Source organism: Homalodisca vitripennis, chromosome 1 (assembly GCF_021130785.1).
Source record: "Homalodisca vitripennis isolate AUS2020 chromosome 1, UT_GWSS_2.1, whole genome shotgun sequence".
NCBI lineage: Eukaryota > Metazoa > Arthropoda > Insecta > Hemiptera > Cicadellidae > Homalodisca > Homalodisca vitripennis.
In genome coordinates, this window is record NC_060207.1 from 165,355,815 (window position 1) to 165,379,752 (window position 23,938).

At 33.3% G+C, this 23,938-nt stretch overlaps 2 protein-coding genes across 6 annotated transcripts in view; one reads left to right on the forward strand and one right to left on the reverse strand.

Moving 5' to 3' along the window:
• Window positions 1-23,938, reverse strand: part of LOC124352664 (COMM domain-containing protein 4) — a 228,756-nt gene that overhangs the window by 24,157 nt on the left and 180,661 nt on the right. The gene's annotated exons all lie outside the window — the stretch shown is intronic.
• LOC124352663 lies at window positions 1,334-10,309 on the forward strand. Its single transcript, XM_046802230.1, has 2 exons — window positions 1,334-1,539; window positions 9,671-10,309. Exons 1-2 carry the CDS (start codon window positions 1,414-1,416, stop codon window positions 10,208-10,210), a joined length of 666 nt encoding a protein of 221 aa, XP_046658186.1. The 5' UTR covers window positions 1,334-1,413; the 3' UTR covers window positions 10,211-10,309.

The following is a 23,938-nucleotide window of genomic DNA, read 5'->3' on the forward strand; positions in this document are numbered from 1 at the left end:
AAGAACGGTTTATACAATTGAGTTAGGTTTACTTGATTAGTTAAACGTCACTGCGGAGTTTCTCATTGATAAAGTTTTGGCGAAGTAACGAGAAATGGGATTTGAAAGTATGTACGATTCTATGACTGAATGTTTGAAATTGTATCGATAAAGTGGGTGACAAGAATTCACACGTTTATCGTAAATTATATGGATAGGATAAGGCGATCGGTTACAATTTAGCTTTATCGTGAATTTTTATTTTTAGAACCGGATTTCAGATTGGAAGCTAGCGGATCAATTTTTCCGGCGATATTTCATTGTTTGCTCTTCTTTCGTTAAGACTCAACACAATATAGTGTAGTACAACATATAGCAATTTAATTAATATACACCTCGTACTATTAAAAAAAATGTGATTACCTAACACTTGTTTGTATTTACGACTAGATTTAAACGGTGATGGGCTACTTCCGGACAATATTTTTGATAAAATAAGTTTAAAATCACGCATTAAAACTCTATTGTATATAATGTAATTAAACTCGTTTCAAAAGAGTAATGAAAAATCAGAGGCGTTATATTGAGCTGGATCAAAGATGTTAACAAAGTTCTCTAAGTTATGACAAACCCCGACCTTTTAATTACATTGTTGATTGTAAGAAGCCCAATTAATCATAAAATTATTCTCTTAAATTGGAACAAATTACAAAAGACTGCTTTGAACAATTTACTAACTACGCGCCTTCTTTTCGTACACATTTTACAAGAATAAAGACATCCTTTGTCACATTTTTTATGAATTTAGCTAACGAAGTTTAAAGTAGAACAAAATGTAGAGTAAAATAATAAAGTTTTGATTCGAAGTATTTGTTTTCACATAACAATCAAAACTCTGATAAACAGTTTACATTGAGAGCATAGTATCTATACGAGTATTATTAAAATTTCAAACCCTTGTCTATTAATTTCAACTGTAAATATCATTCCGGAATCAAAAGGAACATAAATGGAATTTAGGGTAGATATTTTCAAGTAGTTAGTTAATGCAGGACCAAAAATTATGTGGTTCGGAGTCCATGTTAAAATATAGACTCTACAGACTTAAATTTATAATGTGGTACAAAGTGTTTCTACATCAAATGCTGAATGGCAAGTCATTTCAGTACTTTCTTTCAAAAAGAGCTGCACATTAAATCTTTAAGTAATATAATTATAGCAGAAAAATAAATAAATAGTATACGACATTGTAACGGCCGATCTCAACGTCACAATTTCCCAAGGACCTTCGAGCCGAGAACACACTACTGGCGAGTAATTTCACAGGGCGGCGCTCCTGTTGGCGTGGGTGGGGAGCGGGGTAACTGACGCTAACATGATTAACCTGTCGCGGCAGTCCCGTGGCTAATCTGGCCGTAGTGATTTCCCCAAGTGATGTGGTGGCCGGGGTACATAAGACTGAGGACGGGGTCAGCTCGGCCACTCTCCGCTGACACAGTCATGCTGACGCTACTTCTTCTGCCGGTGCTGAGTCTTCTGCTGAGGCTGCCCTCTACCCAGGTACTTTGCCACCTCACCACCGACAACAGGCAGAGCGGTTTAGATAGCCAATAACATGGAAATAAATATAATCGAATCACTTTAAACTGATTTTAAAATAATACGAATATGTTATTGAATTACTACAGTATAAAGTAAATTAAAATTCAATATTAAACGCGTGTATATAGTTATATCTTGAGTTATTTTCAACTAATAACCTAGCTCTAACGCCGTAAGGAGACTAGCGGTCACTGTAACTCAACCTCGTGTTTCAAATTGGCTTTTGTCTAAAATCCCACACTAGTGTTCTTTACAACAAAATGAAAATATACTCTAAATGTTCATTTATATATTTTTCAAACTTTAAATTTCGTTAACACCGTAACAATTGTATTTGAATGCAACTTTATAAAATAACACATATTATCATTATAAAACTTTATCACCCATCTGTTACGAACACAAATATTCATATACAGGGTGTTTGAAAAGTATGGGTACGGCTTAATATTTTAAAAACCATAGGAGATAACACCTATAAACTTTGCACAGTGTCATATGGCTATGTAAACTATTTTTCCTTGCTATTACCATGACATGCCAACCATGGGGGGACGGCCCACAGAGGAAAACATGGAAATCTTAAATTGAAGCATGGGTCGAGTGATACCTCATTTGAAAGAGCTCCCTTAGTAGAGTTGAATGCCGCAAACCGCATCTCAAAAGGTTTATCCAATCAGAAATGGCGGCTTGTCTTAGGTACACATTGTGAAGTACATTATGCGCTGCCATTTCTGAATGGATCGTCGTATTCTGATGCGGTAGGCGGCGTTTCACTCTACTAACCAATGTGTTTTCACTGACTTTTTTTAATTAGCAAATTATGTCATAAATTTATAACACAATAAATAAAACTAAAAAACATTGGTATTTATTGTGTTGTTGTGGGAATGGACTTTTTTTAATTAGCAAATTATGTCATAAATTTATAACACAATGAATAAAACACAATAAATACCAATGTTTTTTAGTTTTATTTATTGTGTTATAAATTTATGACATAATTTGCTAATTAAAAAAAGTCAGTGAAAACACATTGGTTAGTAGAGTGAAACGCCGCCTACCGCATCAGAATACGACGATCCAGTCAGAAATGGCAGCGCATAATGTACTTCACAATGTGTACCTAAGACAAGCCGCCATTTCTGATTGGATAAACCTTTTGAGATGCGGTTTGCGGCATTCAACTCTACTAAGGGAGCTCTTTCAAATGAGGTATCACTCGACCCATGCTTCAATTTAAGATTTCCATGTTTTCCTCTGTGGGCCGTCCCCCCATGGTTGGCATGTCATGGTAATAGCAAGGAAAAATAGTTTACATAGCCATATGACACTGTGCAAAGTTTATAGATGTTATCTCCTATGGTTTTTAAAATATTAAGCCGTACCCATACTTTTCAAACACCCTGTATATACCACTCATAATCAAGAAATCTCTGGCACAAAAAAGGCAACGAAGACTTAAATGAGCTCTATGTGCCAGCTGAGAAGTTATACAATTAAGCCTTTGAAAACCGCGAAACATATATGCTACTGCCAGAGAGACTGGACTATTCGCAATAAATGATCGCGGAGGTCTGATATGAACTTTTCAAATTTTATCGCGCAAACTCGAAAAAAGCTATTTTAATGACATTTTCCGTACAGTGATTAGTGGACATTAAATATTGGGGTAATGATTCTTGGGGTGTGAGTTTTATTTTTTCTCGGAACGAATAATTCCATGGTTTATGAATAAGAACGAGAATTAGAAATGCTAAGTTATTTAATTTATATCACCGTTATTCTAAATATGGTTACCTTTAGCACAAAAAATTACCAGTTCCCCAAACCAGCCTAACAGAAATGCATAGCTTAAGCTGTTTCTGTTAGGTTTTTGATATAAATTCACTTCATCCTTTCAAAAAATATCATGTATTATATTGTCAAATTGTCTAAAGATTTTTTATGAAAGAGTATATAAGAGCTTTATTTTCCTGTATTGGGAATGGATAATAAAGTGAAAAAACTTTTTCTTTAAGCCCTCTTTAAGTATTGAACTTACGTAATTGACTATTGTTAATAAAAATAAATTTTTCGGCAATAAAGAAATGTGATTTGACTTAAACAATCAACGAAAAGCCACAGCTCTTCCCTTGACAGCTTTCGTAACGTTGGTGAATTCAATACATATAACAAGTCAGTGTTAGAGTTGAACGTAATAACTGGAAATGCTTAGAAAATGGACAACATTGCTGAAGTTTCAAACTAACTAATAAGAATTTTAATTATAGATTTAGCTTATTAATTGTTAAATAAAGCAAATAAAGTTATTTTATGAAACGCAAACTATTTATGAAAAGGATTGCAGACATTAAAATATGCAAATAATCCGGTAAACATAATGTGTTCTATCTCGCACTTTTTACCTTGCCTCTGTCTATTGTGTTTTTTTAACACTTTTACTAATGGAGGACTAAATATATAGTCTTTAACTAAATATATAGTCTTTAATTTTGCATGGATATTCCTTGCGAACACAACGGTTAAGAAATTAAAAAAAATATGACACCGTCTAATCAAAATCCAAATTAATAGAAACTTTAAATTAGCAGAAACTTTAAGCAGAACAGACTTACACTAGTTATCTCTTAGACTTCCAGTACTGGCAGCTTTAACTTTTGATTTCACTTTACCTTAAGATTAAGAGAGTTTTAATTTATCCTCAGTAATATATTTAAATAAGTCTGTATGATCTTTGACAACAAGTCTTAATTAATGATAAATGGTAATATTGTTGAATAAATACGATATTATTGAGACAAGATAGGTCTGTCTGTGTTTTAGTAAAACGTTGCTTTATTTTGTGATTCAAATATTTAAAAAAATACCAAGTTGAATTTTTGTAATAAGCAAAAATAAGTAGAATACAAAAATAATTGATACATTGACAAAATAAAAAATAACAAAGAATCATAATTTGAAAAAGGAAAACAAGGAGTATATTTATGTTTTATGCAAACGTAATACTATATATTAATTTAGGTGTGATTGTACATGGAATCAAGAAAAGAAAACAATTAGGCAAATTTTACATCCTTCATTACACTTATAATGAGGAAGATGAGTGAATCTGTAAGTAACAACTAACGAGTAAATAGGCGAGATACTACACACTGTAACGAAACACAATGTTCACCTTAATATTTGCAAAGATTTTAAAGAATTTTAATTTTAAAGAGAATTTAACTTAGCTGGCATGAAAATTCGAAAATATAGGTTTAAAACTAGTACTGGGTCTGTTAAATTCTAAGAAAGCAGAGTATAATCTCACAATTTTGAGTATAGACTACTACTTACAAGGAAGAACTCTCAACCGTTCATATTTATTAATAAAATTATTCGATAATAATCGTTTAGAACAAAAATAAAATAAAGTTTAAGAAAAATGTTTAAGAATGTTCAGTAAATTTGTGCTATTCAAAATAACCCGTATTGATAATTGTCGCGTTGTTATTAAGTTCATTAGCTCATAAATAAGTACAACATAACGTATTAAAAAGTTGGAGTTCAAATGTACAGCTAACTTTTATCTGTAAAAAGCCAATTGCTTCTTCGTGGGAATCATCCGATTAGAATTAGAATTCTGAAAGGTTTTGAAAGATAGGTTAATGAGTTATTGACACTCTAGATACTCAATATATCTGAATTAAAAGACAAATTACGTAGAGTTTTGGATATTTTTTAAAAGTATATTGTATCTTCAGCTCAAATATACAATACACATTTTAAATATTGCCTCATTTCTTAAAGGTCATGAAAGCGAGATTATTAAATTTAAATTATGAGCAAATGTTTATTATAATTTAAGGGGCTAACGATTAAAAAAAAAATATTCCAAATTAATATCAGAAATGTTTCCGTGTAAGTGAATATAACACGAGAGAACGTAGTTCAACGTGTTCACAAAGTAAATTTTCGCCTAAGGAGATAACTTAATAAGGGTAGGTGAAGCAAACTAGTTCTAAGTGTAAAAAAAAGAAAATATTCTCAAAAATCATATGTAGGCATTGATTGCTAATCTACTTCTTCTAAACAGTCTTTACAAAACATTTTAAAGCTCTTTAGAATAAAATTGTGTATTTCAGAACCATACAATGTATCGATATGACAGACTGATCATCCAAAAGGCACTTTATACAAGAGTTATCCGCTTGTACTAACCATTTAACAAACAGTTTAATTGGAGTCTAAGCGACTGAACGGTCCACCGTTGGCAATTCGAGTCAAAGCATTGGTCATGTTAATTGAGCGATATTCAAGGTAATAGTGATATTAATTAAATAAGTTTACTTATTTCCTATTCAGACACCAAAACACATCATAATTAGAAAGCAGGTCACGTCCCCGACTCACAAGCATGCGAGGCGCGAAATTAAACAATGTAGCAGCCAACGGTTATAAGGGAGTTTTTCACTGTTGAACTTTAAAATATTAATAACAGAAAGTTAATTTTTTATACGGAAATAATTTAAAAGTTACATTAAGGTGGAAATAAAACAATATCAGGAGAAAAATGTTCGTTCAGTGATTACGTGAAAATCTTGAGAAATCTGATAAAAATTACGAATATAAACAAATAAATAGATTAGAACTATGAACTTTAAGTGCTTAATAAACTTTAGTATTTGGCCACCAGTACAATATTTTAAAGTTGTTCGGCACAGCATTGAATGCAAATTCCATAAAGTTACGGTCATAAATTTCCATTCCGGGAAATTTCCATTCTCCAACAGTCGCTTCCAGTTTTTAAGGCCTCAGTTGGGTACCTGATTCAGTCCAAGGAAGAAAGTAATAAAGGGGAATGCTCCTTGTTATCAGAAGCAGTATTCACTCTCTTTTCATAGTCCACATAATATACGACTAGAGAGGTATAAGCATTTAAATATACCAAGCCCTTATGGTTTATAGGGCGTGATATATTTTGTTTCCGACGAAATCTGCAAAAAGTCTATGTCGCAAGTTGGCCGAAAAATTCAAGAAAGGCACATTTTTAGAAGAATTTAAAACAGTACTTGACAAACAGGTATTTTATTCCATTGACAAGCTGTTGAATCTGAATCAGACATGTCAGGTATTTTGAAGTGTAACTTGACTTCAAGGTATTTTGAAGTGTCCTTTATATTTCGTAATGCTGATTAACAATTAATACGAGATAGCAGTATGTGAGATAACGGCATTTTATCATAACTTTATTTACTCCTTTTTTGACATAAGTAATAACAACCATTATTACTTCCATGTTCTGTACAAGTATATGCCTTTGAACAATACAATGTTGGTTTGATTTGTTGCTGGATTACTGAATTTATCCTGCTTTATAGACTACCTATCTATGCCAGTTAAAACATATTTACTTACATCCCAGAAGCTGAGAGCGAATTTCACCACTGAACTCAGTTACGTTTTGTAGACACGTCAATACAATAATTTCGAAGATGGAGTGTATTCTAGTTTTTAAATTTATAAATATCCATAATTTAAAATCACACAACACTATAGTTATGCTTTTTATTGTCATTATATACGTTTTACAATATTTTTACCAATAGCGGTTTTGTTTACTAAAGTGTTGCATGGAGACAGTCTTGCTGACGAAAGGCTTCACAAGAGTATAATTATCTTAAAGTATTTTGTGATTTTAAATTAAACGATATTTACATCAATAATAGTTAAACGTAACAATTTTCAGCCTTTACACAGTTGAATGACGCGTGATTAAAGAAACAATTTATGACGTAAAAAACTTTGTTTAACCCTTTCGATACCTTCCCCTTTTGATCTTTAACAAAATGCGGCTGAATATTGATTTTCTTTCTGAGCAGATATTCATCTGTAATTTTCACAAGAAACAGGTTTAGGGACGCGTATATAATGGACGACAATGGTATGCGCTTAGTACAAATTAAAACAATTAAGATTGAAGTATTCTCTAAGACCTTTTAATACAATAACACACGACAACATTCTAAAAATTAAAATTTCACCTCCTTTACGAACTTTCTCATAGTAGTGTTACAGAATGCTTAATAATTGAGATAAAAGACATGCGACACAAGATGAAAATTACAACCTCGTCCTCAAATAGGTTTCTTCTATCTCCAATTTTTAACTTTCTATATTAATACTAAGAATTAGTATGTTAATGTTCTTGTAATTAACACAAAATAAAGGATAAAGGTTATAGAGTGAACCCTTTCGATTCCCTCCTCATACCACAAATGATAGATGGATTTAAGAAAACTACGATCCATCTCACTAGAGCTCCCCTTGTGTTGATTTAGATCATTAGCGAATTTGATCAATTTAAATCTATATTAAACTGCGATCTATATTGTGTTAACAGAAAATAAAGATACAAAGAACATTTATGAAGACACTGCATGGTTCAGTTCGCAGTAAGAGTCCTTAACAAGAATAATTTACAAAATGGAACTATACTACTATCGGCTCATGTAGGGGATCACTTTCACAATTGAAATTATCAGTAGCTGAAAAAGGGACATTAATAATGTACTCTTATTTTTTTAATTGTTTAAGCATACATATTCAAAGTTTTAAAATGTTTCTTCTTTATCCCAGCAAGAAATAACTAGTTGTATGTTCACAAAAGAATAGGTGTACCAAACTATGTACGGAGCTATCAAGGTTTATCCAACGTTAGTTAACTAAAGTTAATGAAGGGAGAAAGTGTTTAATCTCTTAAGCGGTGTCTATTGTCAGGAGTCTGTGACTATACATCACCGTGGGTTAGGTGAGGGATATCTGCCACGTTAGTGTGCAGTAGACAGGATTAGTGATACACTGTAAAGTGTAGGGCTAACTGCGAGAATAGCCATTGTCCCACGACTGCAAGGAGCGTACACAGAAAGGTATCTTTACAACAGTTGTTATTACAAAATAAGCCCATTCATTGCTGTTTGGTATTAAATACTAAACTACGATAGGAGTAAAAGGCAGACAAGCCTTCAAAATTCACTAAAAATATATTTAGTAAAATGTTCGGATATTCTTTTCTCTTAGTAACCATTAGTACTCCAGCAACGGTATTATATACCACAACACCCACACCAACACCACTTCTTACAATAACATAATAAGCCATACAAGCCATACCTCGCCACAAAAAAGTAAACACGCACGCGAGCACTTGTTCGTTCGCACATACATATGACGTCTAATTGAAAACTCACTGCAAAGGGCGCGAAATAGTTGAGGTGTACCAGATTTTAAAACTAGTCAACTTATGGCCAACAATTCCACGGAATTGACAGTGTCGTGGAACAATTATTTCGAATATAATTATCGTTGGGAAGCACGCGTATATGGACACTCACATAATCACGCGTCATCAAAAACTATTACCTTCAGCTATTTATTTTACATGTCAGAATAATGTTAACTAGAGAAAAAGGTTTTGAATTACTATTTGATCTTGAATTTTCTCCCAATATTAATTATTAGCATTTTATACTGTAAAAATTGAGATAATAAAAAAGCGTGGAAACTGCACTGAAAGCCACTAACAATAAAGTATTCTTTATAAACTAAACAGTTGCGAAACATGTACTTCTTACATTATTTTATAAAAAGGCTGAGCAGAACATGCTTTGAAGAAAGTGGGAATTTATGATAAGTTTTAATAAATATTTTTGTTATTTATAAAAGGATTTAATTAAGATTTTATAATTTACTATCCAACCGAGAGTTGTTAATCAATTTCTAATGAAATATTAAATTACAAATTTAAAATAGCCATCGCCTTGTAAAACATAGTGTAATATTGTATCATGAAAGTCTGTGGATCTAGGTTAGCTGATATATCACCAGATGACTATTGCTATTAGAAAATTATGAGTTGCTCTTTACCCTTCCATTGTTTAAATTATACTAAGTAAAAATAATTAAACAAATTTGTATTTGCATAACGAATATTTCCTCAAACTTATAATATTATTATGTATTGAACAAAACTATAAGCAAGGTGTTTTATTTTTTCAAATATTACCCAATACAGTTTTGCTACATTTAGTACGCGTAATTTGTGCAGGCGGAGCCGAGGAACACACGGAGTGACGTTCGCACAATGATGGACAAACTTGACCCCAACTTCTGGCCTACGAGGGGTCGTCGAAGTTCCTCGTCTTCGGAGGAGGTACCCCCTCCCTTCTGGGCCAACCGGGGAAGAGCCATCGAAGAGCTGGAGTCAATCCTGGCCGAGCGAGGGTTCCAGCCGATAACGGACTCCGGGACCGGAGACACCGGACCCTTCTGGGCGCACAGGGGACGCAACCTTATCTGTCCGGACAAGGGTACGCTGAAAAACCCGCTGAGCGTGGAAGAACCGCGCTGGGTAATGTTCAACCGGAGAGACGCCGACGATACAGGTAACGACGACTCTCTGTGGATCACTCAAGGTCCTCGGGGGTTCGACGGGCTCACTTCGCGCGAACAGGAGTTCTGGGTGTCCCGAGGAAAGAAGCTGCGAAGCGAGAAGAAGGACTCTCTCAGAGCTCTGGCGATGCCGCAGGATGAGTTCTACCCGTCCCGCGGCAAACGGAGCATGACAAAACCCAAATTTTCTTCTTAGGTTTTATAAATAAACATGTTTATAAACAACCTCTGATCAGACCCTTGTAAAAAATAAATGTTAAATGTTTTCGATAAAGTTCTAAACTCGTTACAACTGTCCAAAGGTATTATTTATAACCCTAAACCTCGAATTTTCCATCTATGACTTTGATACTATAAGATATAAGAAATTAAGACAATTCTGAATAAAACAGCGTTATACATATAGTCCATTGTAAGTATCAATTTTAATTTTATTAGTTACACAGAAGATAAATCATTTATTCGGTTTGCTGAGGTCCAGAAAATTATCATAATTATTGCTGATGCTGACACTAGGGCTGCGTAAAGTATATCTGATTATTATGTTATATATTCACTATCTGAGCGCATGTTCACTCCACAGATGGCAACCCGAGTGCTTACACTTTCCGTGCCTCAATTTATAGCATTCGACGACTTATCTCTTGTGGAACTAATACAATCAAATATATTCATTACGAGGTTTAAACCATCGGTTACAATCTGATCACTCTTCTATTCCAGTAAAAATTACGGACAGTAAGGAAAACATACAGAATCGGCCGGAATAATCGATACTTGTCATGAATATCTCCTATATTCTGTTACTAAAGCGATACTTACTACCGGTGCAATAGACAACTTACGACCATCATAGCTCAAAGTGGGCGAGGGAACCAGACATTTTCTTCTTCTTCTTGCGGTCTATAAATTATGAGCATATGGCATTATGAATTATGGCATTGTTGTTGTAATGGATTTTACTATGTAAATTGCCATTAAAAAACGTAAAAAACCACGAAATTCTCAATTTAAATGAAAATCCCTACTAAAATTAGTTCGCAAAAAATGTCTATCAAGGTGGAATTTGTCATGGTCGGAATTCAGAATTTTCCAAGAAATAAAAGTTCTCGTAATAGTGCGAGAAACAAAATGTACTTTCTATTATAGCACAGTTAAAATAAATATCTGGCTCATTTCTACATCGATATATTTTTTTTAAAGTAAAAATTGTTCAGGCTAACAGATTTTAAATTCAAAATTATTTTTAGAACGTAGATTTTATTCATCAGATCAGTCTACAAAATGTAATTGGTATAAAATATAGACATAATTTATCAAAGTCAAATTTTTACCACCAAAAACCAGCCTTTTACCTTTTAAGCCAATATGCATTGTTAGACGCCACATACAAAAATAGATACTCTGGACTACACTAAATTGTCAAGTACAAATTGTATACTTGTAGCAAAACGAACGAATGAAAAGTTCTCAAATATTCGTAGTTTAACTAAGAAAAAATATGCTAGTAACTAAGTACAAAGTTGTGCACTGGACTTATATTGTTACTTGTGTTGTTTATGTGTAGTCTGTTTATTGACTAGCGGTCAATTAATGTATGTTATTTAATATGTAGATATAAAAGATCAACATGTATCATGTAAAATTAATTAGTTGATTTAAAAATTGTGCAGTTTAGATCACTTCTATTTTTAATAACTTTGCTCATAAAACTAAATCCAACAACAGAAACGTACAAAAATACTAACTGATTAATGTAGGAAATAAAAATAAATACGGTTCTTACAATTTCACTTAAACAGCACCTTTTTGAAAATCATCAATGATCTACTGCAGTAAATTTTGAATTAAGAGTTGTGTTAATTAAGGAATCAAAGACATTATTTTTATTTCAGAGTTTATTGTTGTAGAGTAATAATTTAAAATTCCAAAAGAATTTACAAGTTTTAAGCAAAGAAAGAGGAGTAAATTTTAAGTTGTACAGTGAATTCTATACATGTATTCTACATTCACTGATGAGGATTTATAAAACTTGTGGTAGGTTTCATATATGCTACCGACTTAATTTATAACAACATGGTGACATAAAGCAGATATTTTTATTACTATAATTAATTATATAGTCAATTAAAATAATATGTTGCAACAAATGGAATCTAATACAATTTTGTCCTATGCAATCTAACAGCATACTCCGTTGAACAAAAGTACGAATTTAAAACTATCATTGTACAAGAACATTTTTGTGAGGTAACTGATAGTCTAAGTTAAGCCTGCAAGCGTAGTAAAATAATAGAACTTAGAACTGAATGAGGAATTAGGCTGTACCAAAACAAGCCGAGACAAGTTATCACATATCCCGCCGTCAATCGAGCAATAATTACTTCTCCAAGCTGAAAAGCTCAAAGAGGCCGCAACGTTTGCACTGCAAAACAAAAGGTTTCTGCGGGCAAAGTTTGCATTGTTCTACACAAGGTGGTTCTAGAAAATGCAGCAGACGATTGTTTCAGTCCCACGTTCCTCCTTTCTTGCTGCAAAAGGCTAATGGAAAACTTGTACAGGGCGTGCACTATTACCTCGACTACGCCTTTAACTTTCATTCATGATATAAAAATACCTTGTGGATACTATAAAGGAAAGCAACATTTTTATGACGTGTATTTTTATGATAATTATTAGATTAAATGATTTTGCTTGCAATTAATTTTTTTCCCGGAGATCTAGATTTCGATGCTTTTAGAGGTTACTTTAAATTCTTATTGTAATCATGAAGTCAATAATTTGCTGCTTAAAAGTGAATTAATGTCTACAATTTAAAACACTTGAAAACTCAACACAAATATTTAAACTGATTTAACTAAGTTAAAATGATACGGTCGGTGTTTTGAACATGAACTGACGGTGACGATCAGCCGACAAATCATATGGCATACCCTCTTTCTTTTCTATGTAGTTAATACAGTTCATTGTCTATTATCTGAGAGGGTGTTCCCGTACCTATTCCTTCGTTGAGCATCATATAATATCACATTGTAAGCGTTTGAAATAATCATTAAATTTATTGTGTAGCTCTAACAATGGACACAAACTTGTAAGACCAATGTTATAGTGGGGACATGAATTTCATCTTTATACACTCTGAAAGAAATAAGCATGTATTTTACTGATCAATAGTTCATAAGCCACATTAATTTACAAACGGTTTTTTAAATATGGAAAGATCTTGTGATCTGTAGGAAAAAAGGAATAATTACGCCACAGCAAGTGTCGTATAACACGCTTCGCCCAGGTTGTATGCAAACCTTTAGGTCTATTGCTAAATTACTATTACACATGCTAAAGTATAATTTGATCGTATTTAGTTTGTTTACACATATATTAATTTTGCGATTATTCGTTCCCATCATGGTTAATTATAAGACCAATTTAAGAATGTTCACTAACGCCCAGCTAAATTCCATTAAGGGACATGCGCTAAAATCGAACTCGATCGTTGCCGCTCTGTAGCACTTACAGTTTCAAAGATCCCTTCAGTGTGCATACAATTTGGAACACACTGTATACAAAGCTTCATGCAAAATTCCACGTCTATACGTCAGTTCTTTCCCGAGATACCGTGCAGACAGACAGACAGAAATAAAAATGCTCAGCCCCTCGAGTGATAAGCTTCGCTAAAGCTCAGCCAATGATATATTTTCAGTAACCATTATATTTTTGTATATCACTGAACTACTATTCTAGCATTATATTACGAAGATCCGTTCGTTATTTTCAAAGATCACAATAAACAAGTTTACATTCCTGCAAAGAGGGGAGAAAGACAAGACAAGTGAAACGACAGATTCGTTACCAACGTTACCGAACATGTGTCTGAGAGCCAGTAAGCCCTTGCAGATTGAACTATACAATGCCAACCAAGACTGTCTGAATTGTGACTTCGCGTGCAGCGTATTATGTTACCAACACTGAGTGTTCAAATCTGATCTCAGACTTAGTTTAAATAAATGAATCACAACTTTATACACCACAGTGCTAAAAGTTAATGTTTACTGAACGAAAGTCTTGTTTGACATTACAGGTTTGTTTCAAAAGTCAAATAAACACATGTAATGACTTTGGTATACGATTTTTGTTTCACACCACGTTGAAACTTTGCTTTAAACACATCTTAAGCATTAGGCTTAAGCGCTGGTATCATAACTAACTTTCGGTTCACACCTAGGCGAACATTGGTTACACAATTAAAATCCTGAGGTATTTCGACCTCGCTGTGGAGAGACACCTTCAGTTAACAGACGTTAAACCTAAACTATCCACAGGAAGTCCTAAGTCATTCATATACTAATTCTCACGTCCATTTACGGCTTAGGAAAATTATATTTCTTCATTAAATATAATTTAAGAAAAGTGCAGGTTTTAATAATATCTTGCTTAACAAATTCATATTTTTAATAACAACATTTCACTCCCTGATGTCACACCCATGAACAATCTGTTAACATTTCAAATTTTTATTTTCAGCTGATTTATTTGGGCCTGATTACAAAATTAACTAAATGTTGCCTTACAGTTTAAAACTGAGTGACCAATAATAATTTTTCTTTTATTTCGGAATTTAAGAATTTATTTTAAAAGGCTATGAATAAAGAAAATCCCAACCCGAAATCTATTAAACTAACTTAAGAAATATGAACACTCAACAAGTTATATTTTGTCGTAATAAAAAAGTAAACAAAAATGTTAAATTGCCGTCCAGCTAACCACTAGCAATTTTAAAGTGGAATATCCCATCTCAAACAGAAAAACCTGTGACCTTTCCACCAAGCTATTTAAAACTGAAAAGTCAAGTGCAAGATTCAAATTTCCCTCAGGTTACCCTGAAAGCCCCAACAAAGCGTTTTTGTTGTGTAAAAGCCCCCGCCTGACTGAGTGATAACATCGTCGGTTATTCAACTCATTTAGTAACAAATATAACAGTGTACATAGTTAAAGTATAATACAGGTTGTCCAAAACGTCCCCCACTATAGGAATTGGAAGTACCTTTCAGAAATTCAAGTTAAAAACACAATTCTAAATATAATAATAATAAATTAATGACGTAACCAGTAGAAAAGTTACTGACAGATTAGATTGTACATAATAGTTAATTTTATGGTATCCAGCATTCCCAACTTGAACTATGTAACTTACTAAGTTGTAATAGAATAAACTGAACGAACAAGTTATTCTTTGAGTACAATTTTCATACCTACAGTAATCATGGCCTTCAATTCTTTGAAGTTTCAAATTTATATAAGTTTAAATAAGAAGAGTAAAACAAAATTTAAAACAATATTTTGTGTAACATATCGCACTTGTACACATTTTAGAAAACGAGCTGAGCACAAGATTAAACAAAACGTTAAATACGAGAGTAAGGAAACCGCAAAAAAAGAAAAAAAAACAAATACTTAATATTTCCTAAATAATTCTGATACCCATTTGTACAGGTCGAATTCAATGAAACGAAGAAAAAAACACCGTAATAATATATGATTTAGCTGATCAAGCTTTAATACTGTCTAGTATACAAAAAAATATTTTGTTTTTATTCTATGTTTTATAAAATTTGACATATTAATATTAATACAGCCTTCTTTTTTTTAAGAAAATTACTTTCAATCTGATACTTAGTTCGGTTCTGATAAGACTATGAATTGCTATCAGTTCAGTTCAGATATGATTAAGAATAGTCATTAATCAACCAAGGTATAATATAAAAAGATTGCAAGTAATGAGCTATTTAAATTTAAAAGTCTATTAAAAAGTAAGACGATCATAATAATATATATTTATTGCGTCAAACACTTCTAAAATGCCCTGTAGTCGTAATTAACCCTTCACAGTAATATAATATCTTTCGTTACAAAGCAATCTACCAAAAGTTAATAATGAATGGTTTCAACGAGAAAAATATTTATTAAGATCAATTACATAGTTGTATGTTTTCCAATCAACGATTGTCTTTAGAAGTTTGTAATAATTTCGACTTTTGTGACAAATCGCGGAGACAAGACGGAATAAAGTTTTAACGCCCAATCCTCAAGGGTTACGCCCTAGGCACCGCCGGATACCCTCAATTATACATCTACATCGAGTTTACCTGCATTTATACTGCTGGCCTCTAATCAGTCTTGTTCGCTTCGTCGTTGTCTACAGACCGCACATTAATAAGTTCAGTGCTTTCAAGTACATTATTAAGGGGGTTCACGGGTTGAAAAATTTAAAGCAAAAACAGATTAAAAACCCAATCAAATCTATCGAGTAGAAATATTCAAACCATACGGCGTACACATTAACACATTTTAATCCTGCGACCTCCATTTTTGTTTATTAATATTTGAGTATTCTTTTATGTGCGAACTTAGATATAAATTATAATAACATTAAATAATTAAATACTAAGGAAACAAATCTGATTGATTTAAGCGACTCGGTAGCTTCGAATAGTGTGTATGTTCCTTTCCTTTTGCTTAATCCAGTAAGTTTGCTTTTGCTAACATTTTAATCCAGTTTCTGATTCAGTATTCATATCATAAGCGCATTCGTAGAAATTTTATTGGGAACTTATTACATGGTTGTTATTAAGTCCATTATGGTAATTAGTTTATTTTATCCTATATGGAAAATAAAAATACGTAAACTAAATTTAACACTACCAACATTTCCAGTGTCTAGTCTCTTCAGTATCCCAAGCTAACATCCTGGCTTCAAATCTCGTGGAGCTCACAACAAACATAGAAATAAAATGAAATAAAATGCCTCTTTAGAATGATAAAAAAATGAATATCACACAGCTTGAATTTACAGTCCAATAGATTTTCTAACTAGTTCAAATCCATATACAATGAATTGATAACAAATCCAAAGCATATGCAAATAAAAAATGTGTTCTCCTAGGAAACAAGATACACAATGTCATAATAATTATTCTTCGTGAATAATTTTGATTGAACAGTTAATGGTTTTTGAAATTTGAAATTTATTTACTCAAAGTAATTTGTACCTGAAGAAAGTACCTGAAGACTGCAGTAAAAATAAATTGGAATATTTAGAGGAAATATACAGACTACCATAATTTGTACCTAGTGGTATGAACGAAAAATATTTTACTATTTATTGTTCAACTTGTGATTTCTTATGGCTAAACTGCATCCCGTACATCACTATAAGTCTATTAATATGCAGTTAAGAATAATTTTAAACAGCAAATTATATTCTTTGTTCTTATTTATTCTATTATCCCTAAGAATTAACCAAACTGTTTTATTAGTATGGGAAATTATTCTTTAACATTAAATAAATCACTGTTGTTTGAGAGCTCAACTATAAATTTTGTAATTGCACGATATTTGATAGACAAGATTATTAACGTACACATATGTTTATCAATGAGAGCGTAAAAGGTGGTCGATAGATCGTTCTTTGATCCATTATCAGAGTAGTTGATTTAAAGTTATTATTATCAATAAACCTAATAAAAAAGAATTCAGACAAAAGAAGCGAGTGACTTATTAACTGAAAGTAAAATAGATGGACGCGAAAGTGGGCAATTCCTTGTCGGTGCAATGAACTTCTAAGACTTTAAAAGTCACTCCGCGTTACGAGGCTTAATAATAACAAAAACACCGTATCTCTGGCGTCTATTTAACATAAGGTGGTAAGACAAGAGAATCCTCTTTGTTGCCGAATATCTCCGGGTGTAAAGTGAGGTGTAATTTTTAACTACGGCACGGCGGAAAGGTTGTGAAAAAGTGGCGACTAAAAGATAAAACACACGGGCAAGTACGCGGCCACAGGCACGGTGTAGTGGCTCATTACCGGCACAGGGTTTAAACACTTTGACATGTATCCAGTGACCTCGACAGACCGAAAGCATAATCGTTTATTATATGATCCTTACTTTTGAGGTCCTTTTCTAACAAAAGGTAAAACTAGCACCACCTGAAATTACTCATTAACAGCGTGCTTCTGTTTTGTCCACGACGGGACTTGTGAAGTATAAAGGCGTGAGGGATGGCACAACACAAAGGATGTCTAAAGGTCCGTTGGAATAGTTCTGTTATGTTATGTTTACAATCCAATTTGCAACTTAATAAAATACTTGTTAACGCAATACTTAATAACACTACTATATATAAAAGCGAAATGTTTACTAGGGATTTTACAAAAGATCGCCGCTCTTATTTTAAAACGATAAAATATTACACCATATTGAAATCCAACAAATTATACAACCAATACAATGTCTTTGAATTTACTGGAAATAGAAAATGAGTCCAGTTATTTGATGTAGAAGAGATTGTGTATACAATTCGGGGCTACAGATACAAAGTGACTTTACGAAAAAGTATTTTACATGTATTGATGTTAACGGGTAGTAATGGCTTTGTTGGCGTTAACTTTCCACGTAAAGTTTTTAGTATATTTATGTAAACTGACAAAGGACTAAATTTTATGCCTTAAATATATACAACGGCAGGGCTACAATGTGAGTCTATAGGACGCAAGGTAAAATCTAAAACAGTTGATATTGCGAAAGTTGTTATGAGATCGATGAAGTTGAAATTTTGGACGCAATTGGTAAGATTGGCAAAAGATTTAAGTTCCAAATTTGATTCTGTTTTTGAACTAAAACAGAGAATCATATCATCAGCATACAGTTCAATGCAGTAGTGATGTTCCTGTATACATAGATAAAAAAGTACTGAACTGAAAATAGAATGGGGATTACTCCATAGCTCAGATTATTGAATTGTAAAATTGGTTTGAAATTTGGGCTTTTTGCGTTCTGTAGCTGATAAATGAGATCATCCATTAGTGGATGATTAGTGGATTAGTGGAGTCGAACGCTTTTGATAAGTTTAGAAAAACACTTTGAGTGTACGAGTAATTCCGACATACTAATCTCTCTACCTACTGTATCTAAAAGACTCAACACTGCGTCTACCGATTTACCTGAACCCAAGTTCAATTAAGAGCTGGTTGTTTTTATAAAAAACTGTAGGGTTCTCATAAAAAACATTTTTTTAAATATCTTACTAAACATTGGCAAGATTGGAAAAGCCTACTCACTACTTTGCGCTTAAAGACTATTCAGGGGATAGTGAGGACATAATGAACTTGGCACGACAGAAGAGATGAGTAACAGGAGGGGATATATCACCCAACTATCACTAGCTTACACATTACTTTGCGCTTAAAGATTTGTCACAATCCAGGGAAGAGTGAGGACGTAATGAATTGGGCTTGGTACAACAGGAGAGAAGATAAATATCAGGAGGGGATATATCGCCCAATTATCACTAGCCTACTCATTACTTTGCGCTTAAATATATGTCACTAACCAGGAGAGAGTGAGGACGTAATGAACTGGGCTTGGTGCGACAGGAGAGAAGATAAATATCAGGAGGGGATATATCGCCCAATTATCACTAGCCTACTCATTACTTTGCGCTTAAATATATGTCACTAACCAGGAGAGAGTGAGGACGTAATGAATTGGGCTTGGTACAACAGGAGAGAAGATAAATATCAGGAGGGGATATATCGCCCAATTATCACTAGCCTACTCATTACTTTGCGCTTAAATATATGTCACTAACCAGGAGAGAGTGAGGACGTAATGAACTGGGCTTGGTACGACAGGAGAGAAGATAAATATCAGGAGGGGATATATCGCCCAATTATCACTAGCCTACTCATTACTTTGCGCTTAAATATATGTCACTAACCAGGAGAGAGTGAGGACGTAATGAATTGGGCTTGGTACAACAGGAGAGAAGATAAATATCAGGAGGGGATATATCGCCCAATTATCACTAGCCTACTCATTACTTTGTGCTTAAATATATGTCACTAACCAGAGGAGAGTGCTACTGCTGGCAGCGACTCGATTGCGGCAGCCAACGCGTTGTATTAGAAATGAATTTAAATGTGGCAATTTCCTGAAGGTTACATGATTTACTCGTATGATATTTTTTTAGAAAATGAATAAAAAGATATGGATTTTGCCTCAGAGATATTTTTTTAGCTGTTTTACTTAAAGAGAAAGTCACAACTAAAAAACTTAACAGTTACTAACCTTATTTGGTAAACTATGTAATGGTGTTGTAAGATTAAACACATTCTTAATGGCTAGTTAAAACTTTTAAAATTTACTTAATGGCGTCACATCCAAACTCCTTTTTGTTCTTGAAAAATGTGGTCTAAAAAGTTTTTTTTTGGGGGGGGGGGGGGAGAAATACATCTATTGACAAAAAGTCTCGTTCCGATCCCAGAGGACGATCCCGGAAATCATACACTTTATCCTTATTGCACACTTTATCACTTTTAGTGATTAAAACTATTGTTTCAAAATCTATATATTTGCTTAAACAGGATTTTTTAGCTTTTTTTAAACCGAAAGTTCATAAATGCCTCACGCTATCGCTATTATAGAAACAAAAACAAGTTTCAGGATGAGTTTAGTAGCAGAGCAGTTCACAAACTGTCTCCATATAATGTACTACTAGACGAAATGCACTTCCTGTGTGGTTTTGTGTAATAGCAAGACTGCACACATCTTACAGAAAGTATATTTTCTACAATCTAGATCATTCTAGAATGAATCTAGATGGAATGACGTGTAAAAACCAAGTGTAAGTGCATAAATGATTTACGTCACGGAACAGATTACAACTAGATAACCAAACAAAGATCTGTGCACTTAAGTTTTAGATTAATTAAATTGTGTACGCATCTATATTATTTGTTATAAAAATAAAACATTCTTTAGCGTATTTTACTGGGCATGTTATACTTTGAGTTGCTAAGCAATACGGGTTACTCTAAGACAATATTTTTTTACAAAATTTGAGAGAAAGGGCTTATGACAGTTTTCTTTCAAGAGGTAATGTCCACGTGCCATAGCCTACCTTTGAACTGACTATGCACATAATTAGATTCTTATCTGGAATGAGAGCGGACACATTTTGATTCCAAGAATTGTTTTGAAAAAAAAAACTACATTTTCCATAAAGTCAGAAAATATTGTTTTAAAATTTTGTTCAAAATTTACGTTTAGGATAAGAACATAGTAGTGCGTACACGTGAAGATCTTTTTAGGCACAACACACTTTCATGAGTTATAATAAAATTACATTCATCACTACAATTTATAATGGTGAAAAGAAAAAACAAAACAGTTGTCGGAATCTTAAGGGGTACAGGTAGTAGAGTGTCTTCCCTTCACGTAGTGTTTAGGAAATTCGAACCAGAAGTTAAGGCCGGAAAGTAGTTAAGTGCCTGATGCTTTATATTGTTCTGCCTCCCACCAACTCAACGTCACTGCGGATACAAGGTAAATATAATGTTTGGTACCTAAGATTAAGCACATACTGTAATACTAACAAACATATCCTATTACATGAAACGTATTACAACAACGGGTGATCCCAATAGCTTATAACGATTATCCAATCACTGGATTAAATATTAGAAGCGGTTATAATTTATTATTACAAGGTGTAAGAATAAGGTAATTTTATTTCTCTTAGGATTAATAAAACTATTCATTTTGTAAAGGAGTAAAGAAGAAGAAAGATAAGACCTTTATGATATTTTAATGAGGCTAAATTGTCGCCCATTAAGAGAGTGGTGTCATCCTCCAAACCCTTTGTAACTATATCGCCCTCTTCTCTTAATAGCCCTTTCATATTGGAGTGTTGTTAATGTATCAAAGAACGGACAATTTTAACATGGTAATTATTATTGTAAACATTTTTCCTTACAGATACGTATAATAAGTGCCTTTGGTTAACGATATGAATTACATAATTGTCTGTAATATTCACAGTTCAATTAAAATATCGATTAGAGGTTTTGAAATAAGATCGTTATTTATAGGTCACTTCTGACTCGCTCTACGACCTTTTATCCGCCAGATGTAGGGCTTCCCGTAATTTGTATTGTATTGAGTAATACGCGAAAAGGTTTCGCAATACTAAAGAATTCGATTAGTGATTTGTGACACGTTTAAGAATTAAAGGGAAATTACGATGATACATTTTTCATTCGCAATAAGTCACTTAACTAAACAGTAGAGGAAAATGATTTACTTCTCATACATATTTTGTGAATTTACAGTAATATTGAGCTCTTTTTATAAATATTTGCAAATAAACAAATGAAGTAACTGGTTGAAAATGTATTGAGTAATTCTTTACATTTTGTCATAGTTTTGAAATAATAGAGTCCACATTGATTTGTAGACATTCAACTTTTCAAGCTTAACCACAATCAAGCTTTAAAATTACCATGTTGTTTGATTGCCATGATAAGATTATCCAGTTAAGATCGGGTTGTTTACAATGATTCGTTTAACTATGAGTAACTAAACAGTGCATAAGTATTGTAGGTTCTGGATATATGTACTATAGCTATTCTCTTATAAAGGTTAACAAGCATGGGACGTGTATATTTAATTGTTGATTTCAACACAAACCTATGCAAATCTGCGTTACAACAAACTCCAGATGTTAAACATGTTGACCTGTAGTATCTTGCAGTACTTGACTATCAAAGGATGTTACCAGCGGTCAAGACAGGACATGCTGGACAATATTGACCTCGTCTCCCCGCGTCACCCCCTCCCCTTGGGGTAATTTAAACAAACTCCCGAAGCCTAGCCTAGTTTTGTAACGGTTACATTTTTATAGAAGTTCACTTAAAGATTCTTATTCAGACTCACTTGAAAATCCCAGTAGTAGTAATACAAAACATTTTCTAAAAACAACTATAATTACAAAATTTATCCGGATTATTTGGCGGATGTAATCAGAGAGGATTTTTTACTATTTACAGTCGGAATCAGGAAAATATTTATTAAATAATAGATTAGGTACACATAACTTTGTTGCTTGAAGTAAATTGGTGATTGATGATGATTTGAAAGGATGTGAGGACTTCAATTATTTGTTATCGTTATATTTAAAAAGAATAGAACGCTACATATCGAGAAGAGAAATCTGAATATAAGGACATATAATAACTTTTGACACGAATTGTTACATTTTTTATTACAGAAAAGGATGAAAAAGCCTAAATATATGTCATATTTTAAAAAATTAATGCTGAGAATCTGAAATTATTAATGAGCAAGGCATAATTATTGTACTTATAGACAAGATAAAAATCTATCCTTATCCAGTATATAGTCATCCACATTGAGTGGGGATGACTTGTCTTGAGTAAGACGTGGTACAGTTCGGCTCCGTGTTTTAGTTAATTTTTGGTGGTAAACTCGTTAATTTCTAACGCAAATCTTACACAATTTTATTCATTATATTTTTTCTAAACATTGCAAGTAATATTTTTCCAATTCTTAATCTTTTTGTTTCTATTCTTACGATAAACCGATCATTATTTCATGTTCCGTTCTCCGCCTCATCTAAGATCAGGTTCAAAGGGCAAACCGGTTCTCTTATCTTCAACTGATAAGCCCGTACTCCAGCGCTCGCTCTCCGCTTCTTCTGCTTCGAGTCCTACTAAATCGATAATGCCAGCTGATAACAAGCCCTCCAACACACTTGACGCTGCCTTCATAGAGAAGTGTGTCAACAACTACCTGTCAGGCGGTGAGGGACTGAGAGCGCTCTTCGCCAAGCTCACCGAAGAAGTCAAGTCTGCCGTCGAGTCTGCAGTGACGAATGCCCTCGCCAACATGCAAAAAAGAGGTTATGAAGTTGCAGGATGAGGTGATCATCCTAACAAGGCGTGTGGGTGAGCTTGATGAGAGGCTGGGAGAGAGGTCAGATGAGCTGGAGCAATACCAGCGCAGAAACAACATCCGGATATTCGGCGTAGAGGAGAAGACCGCTGAAGACACAGACCAGCTTGTGATCG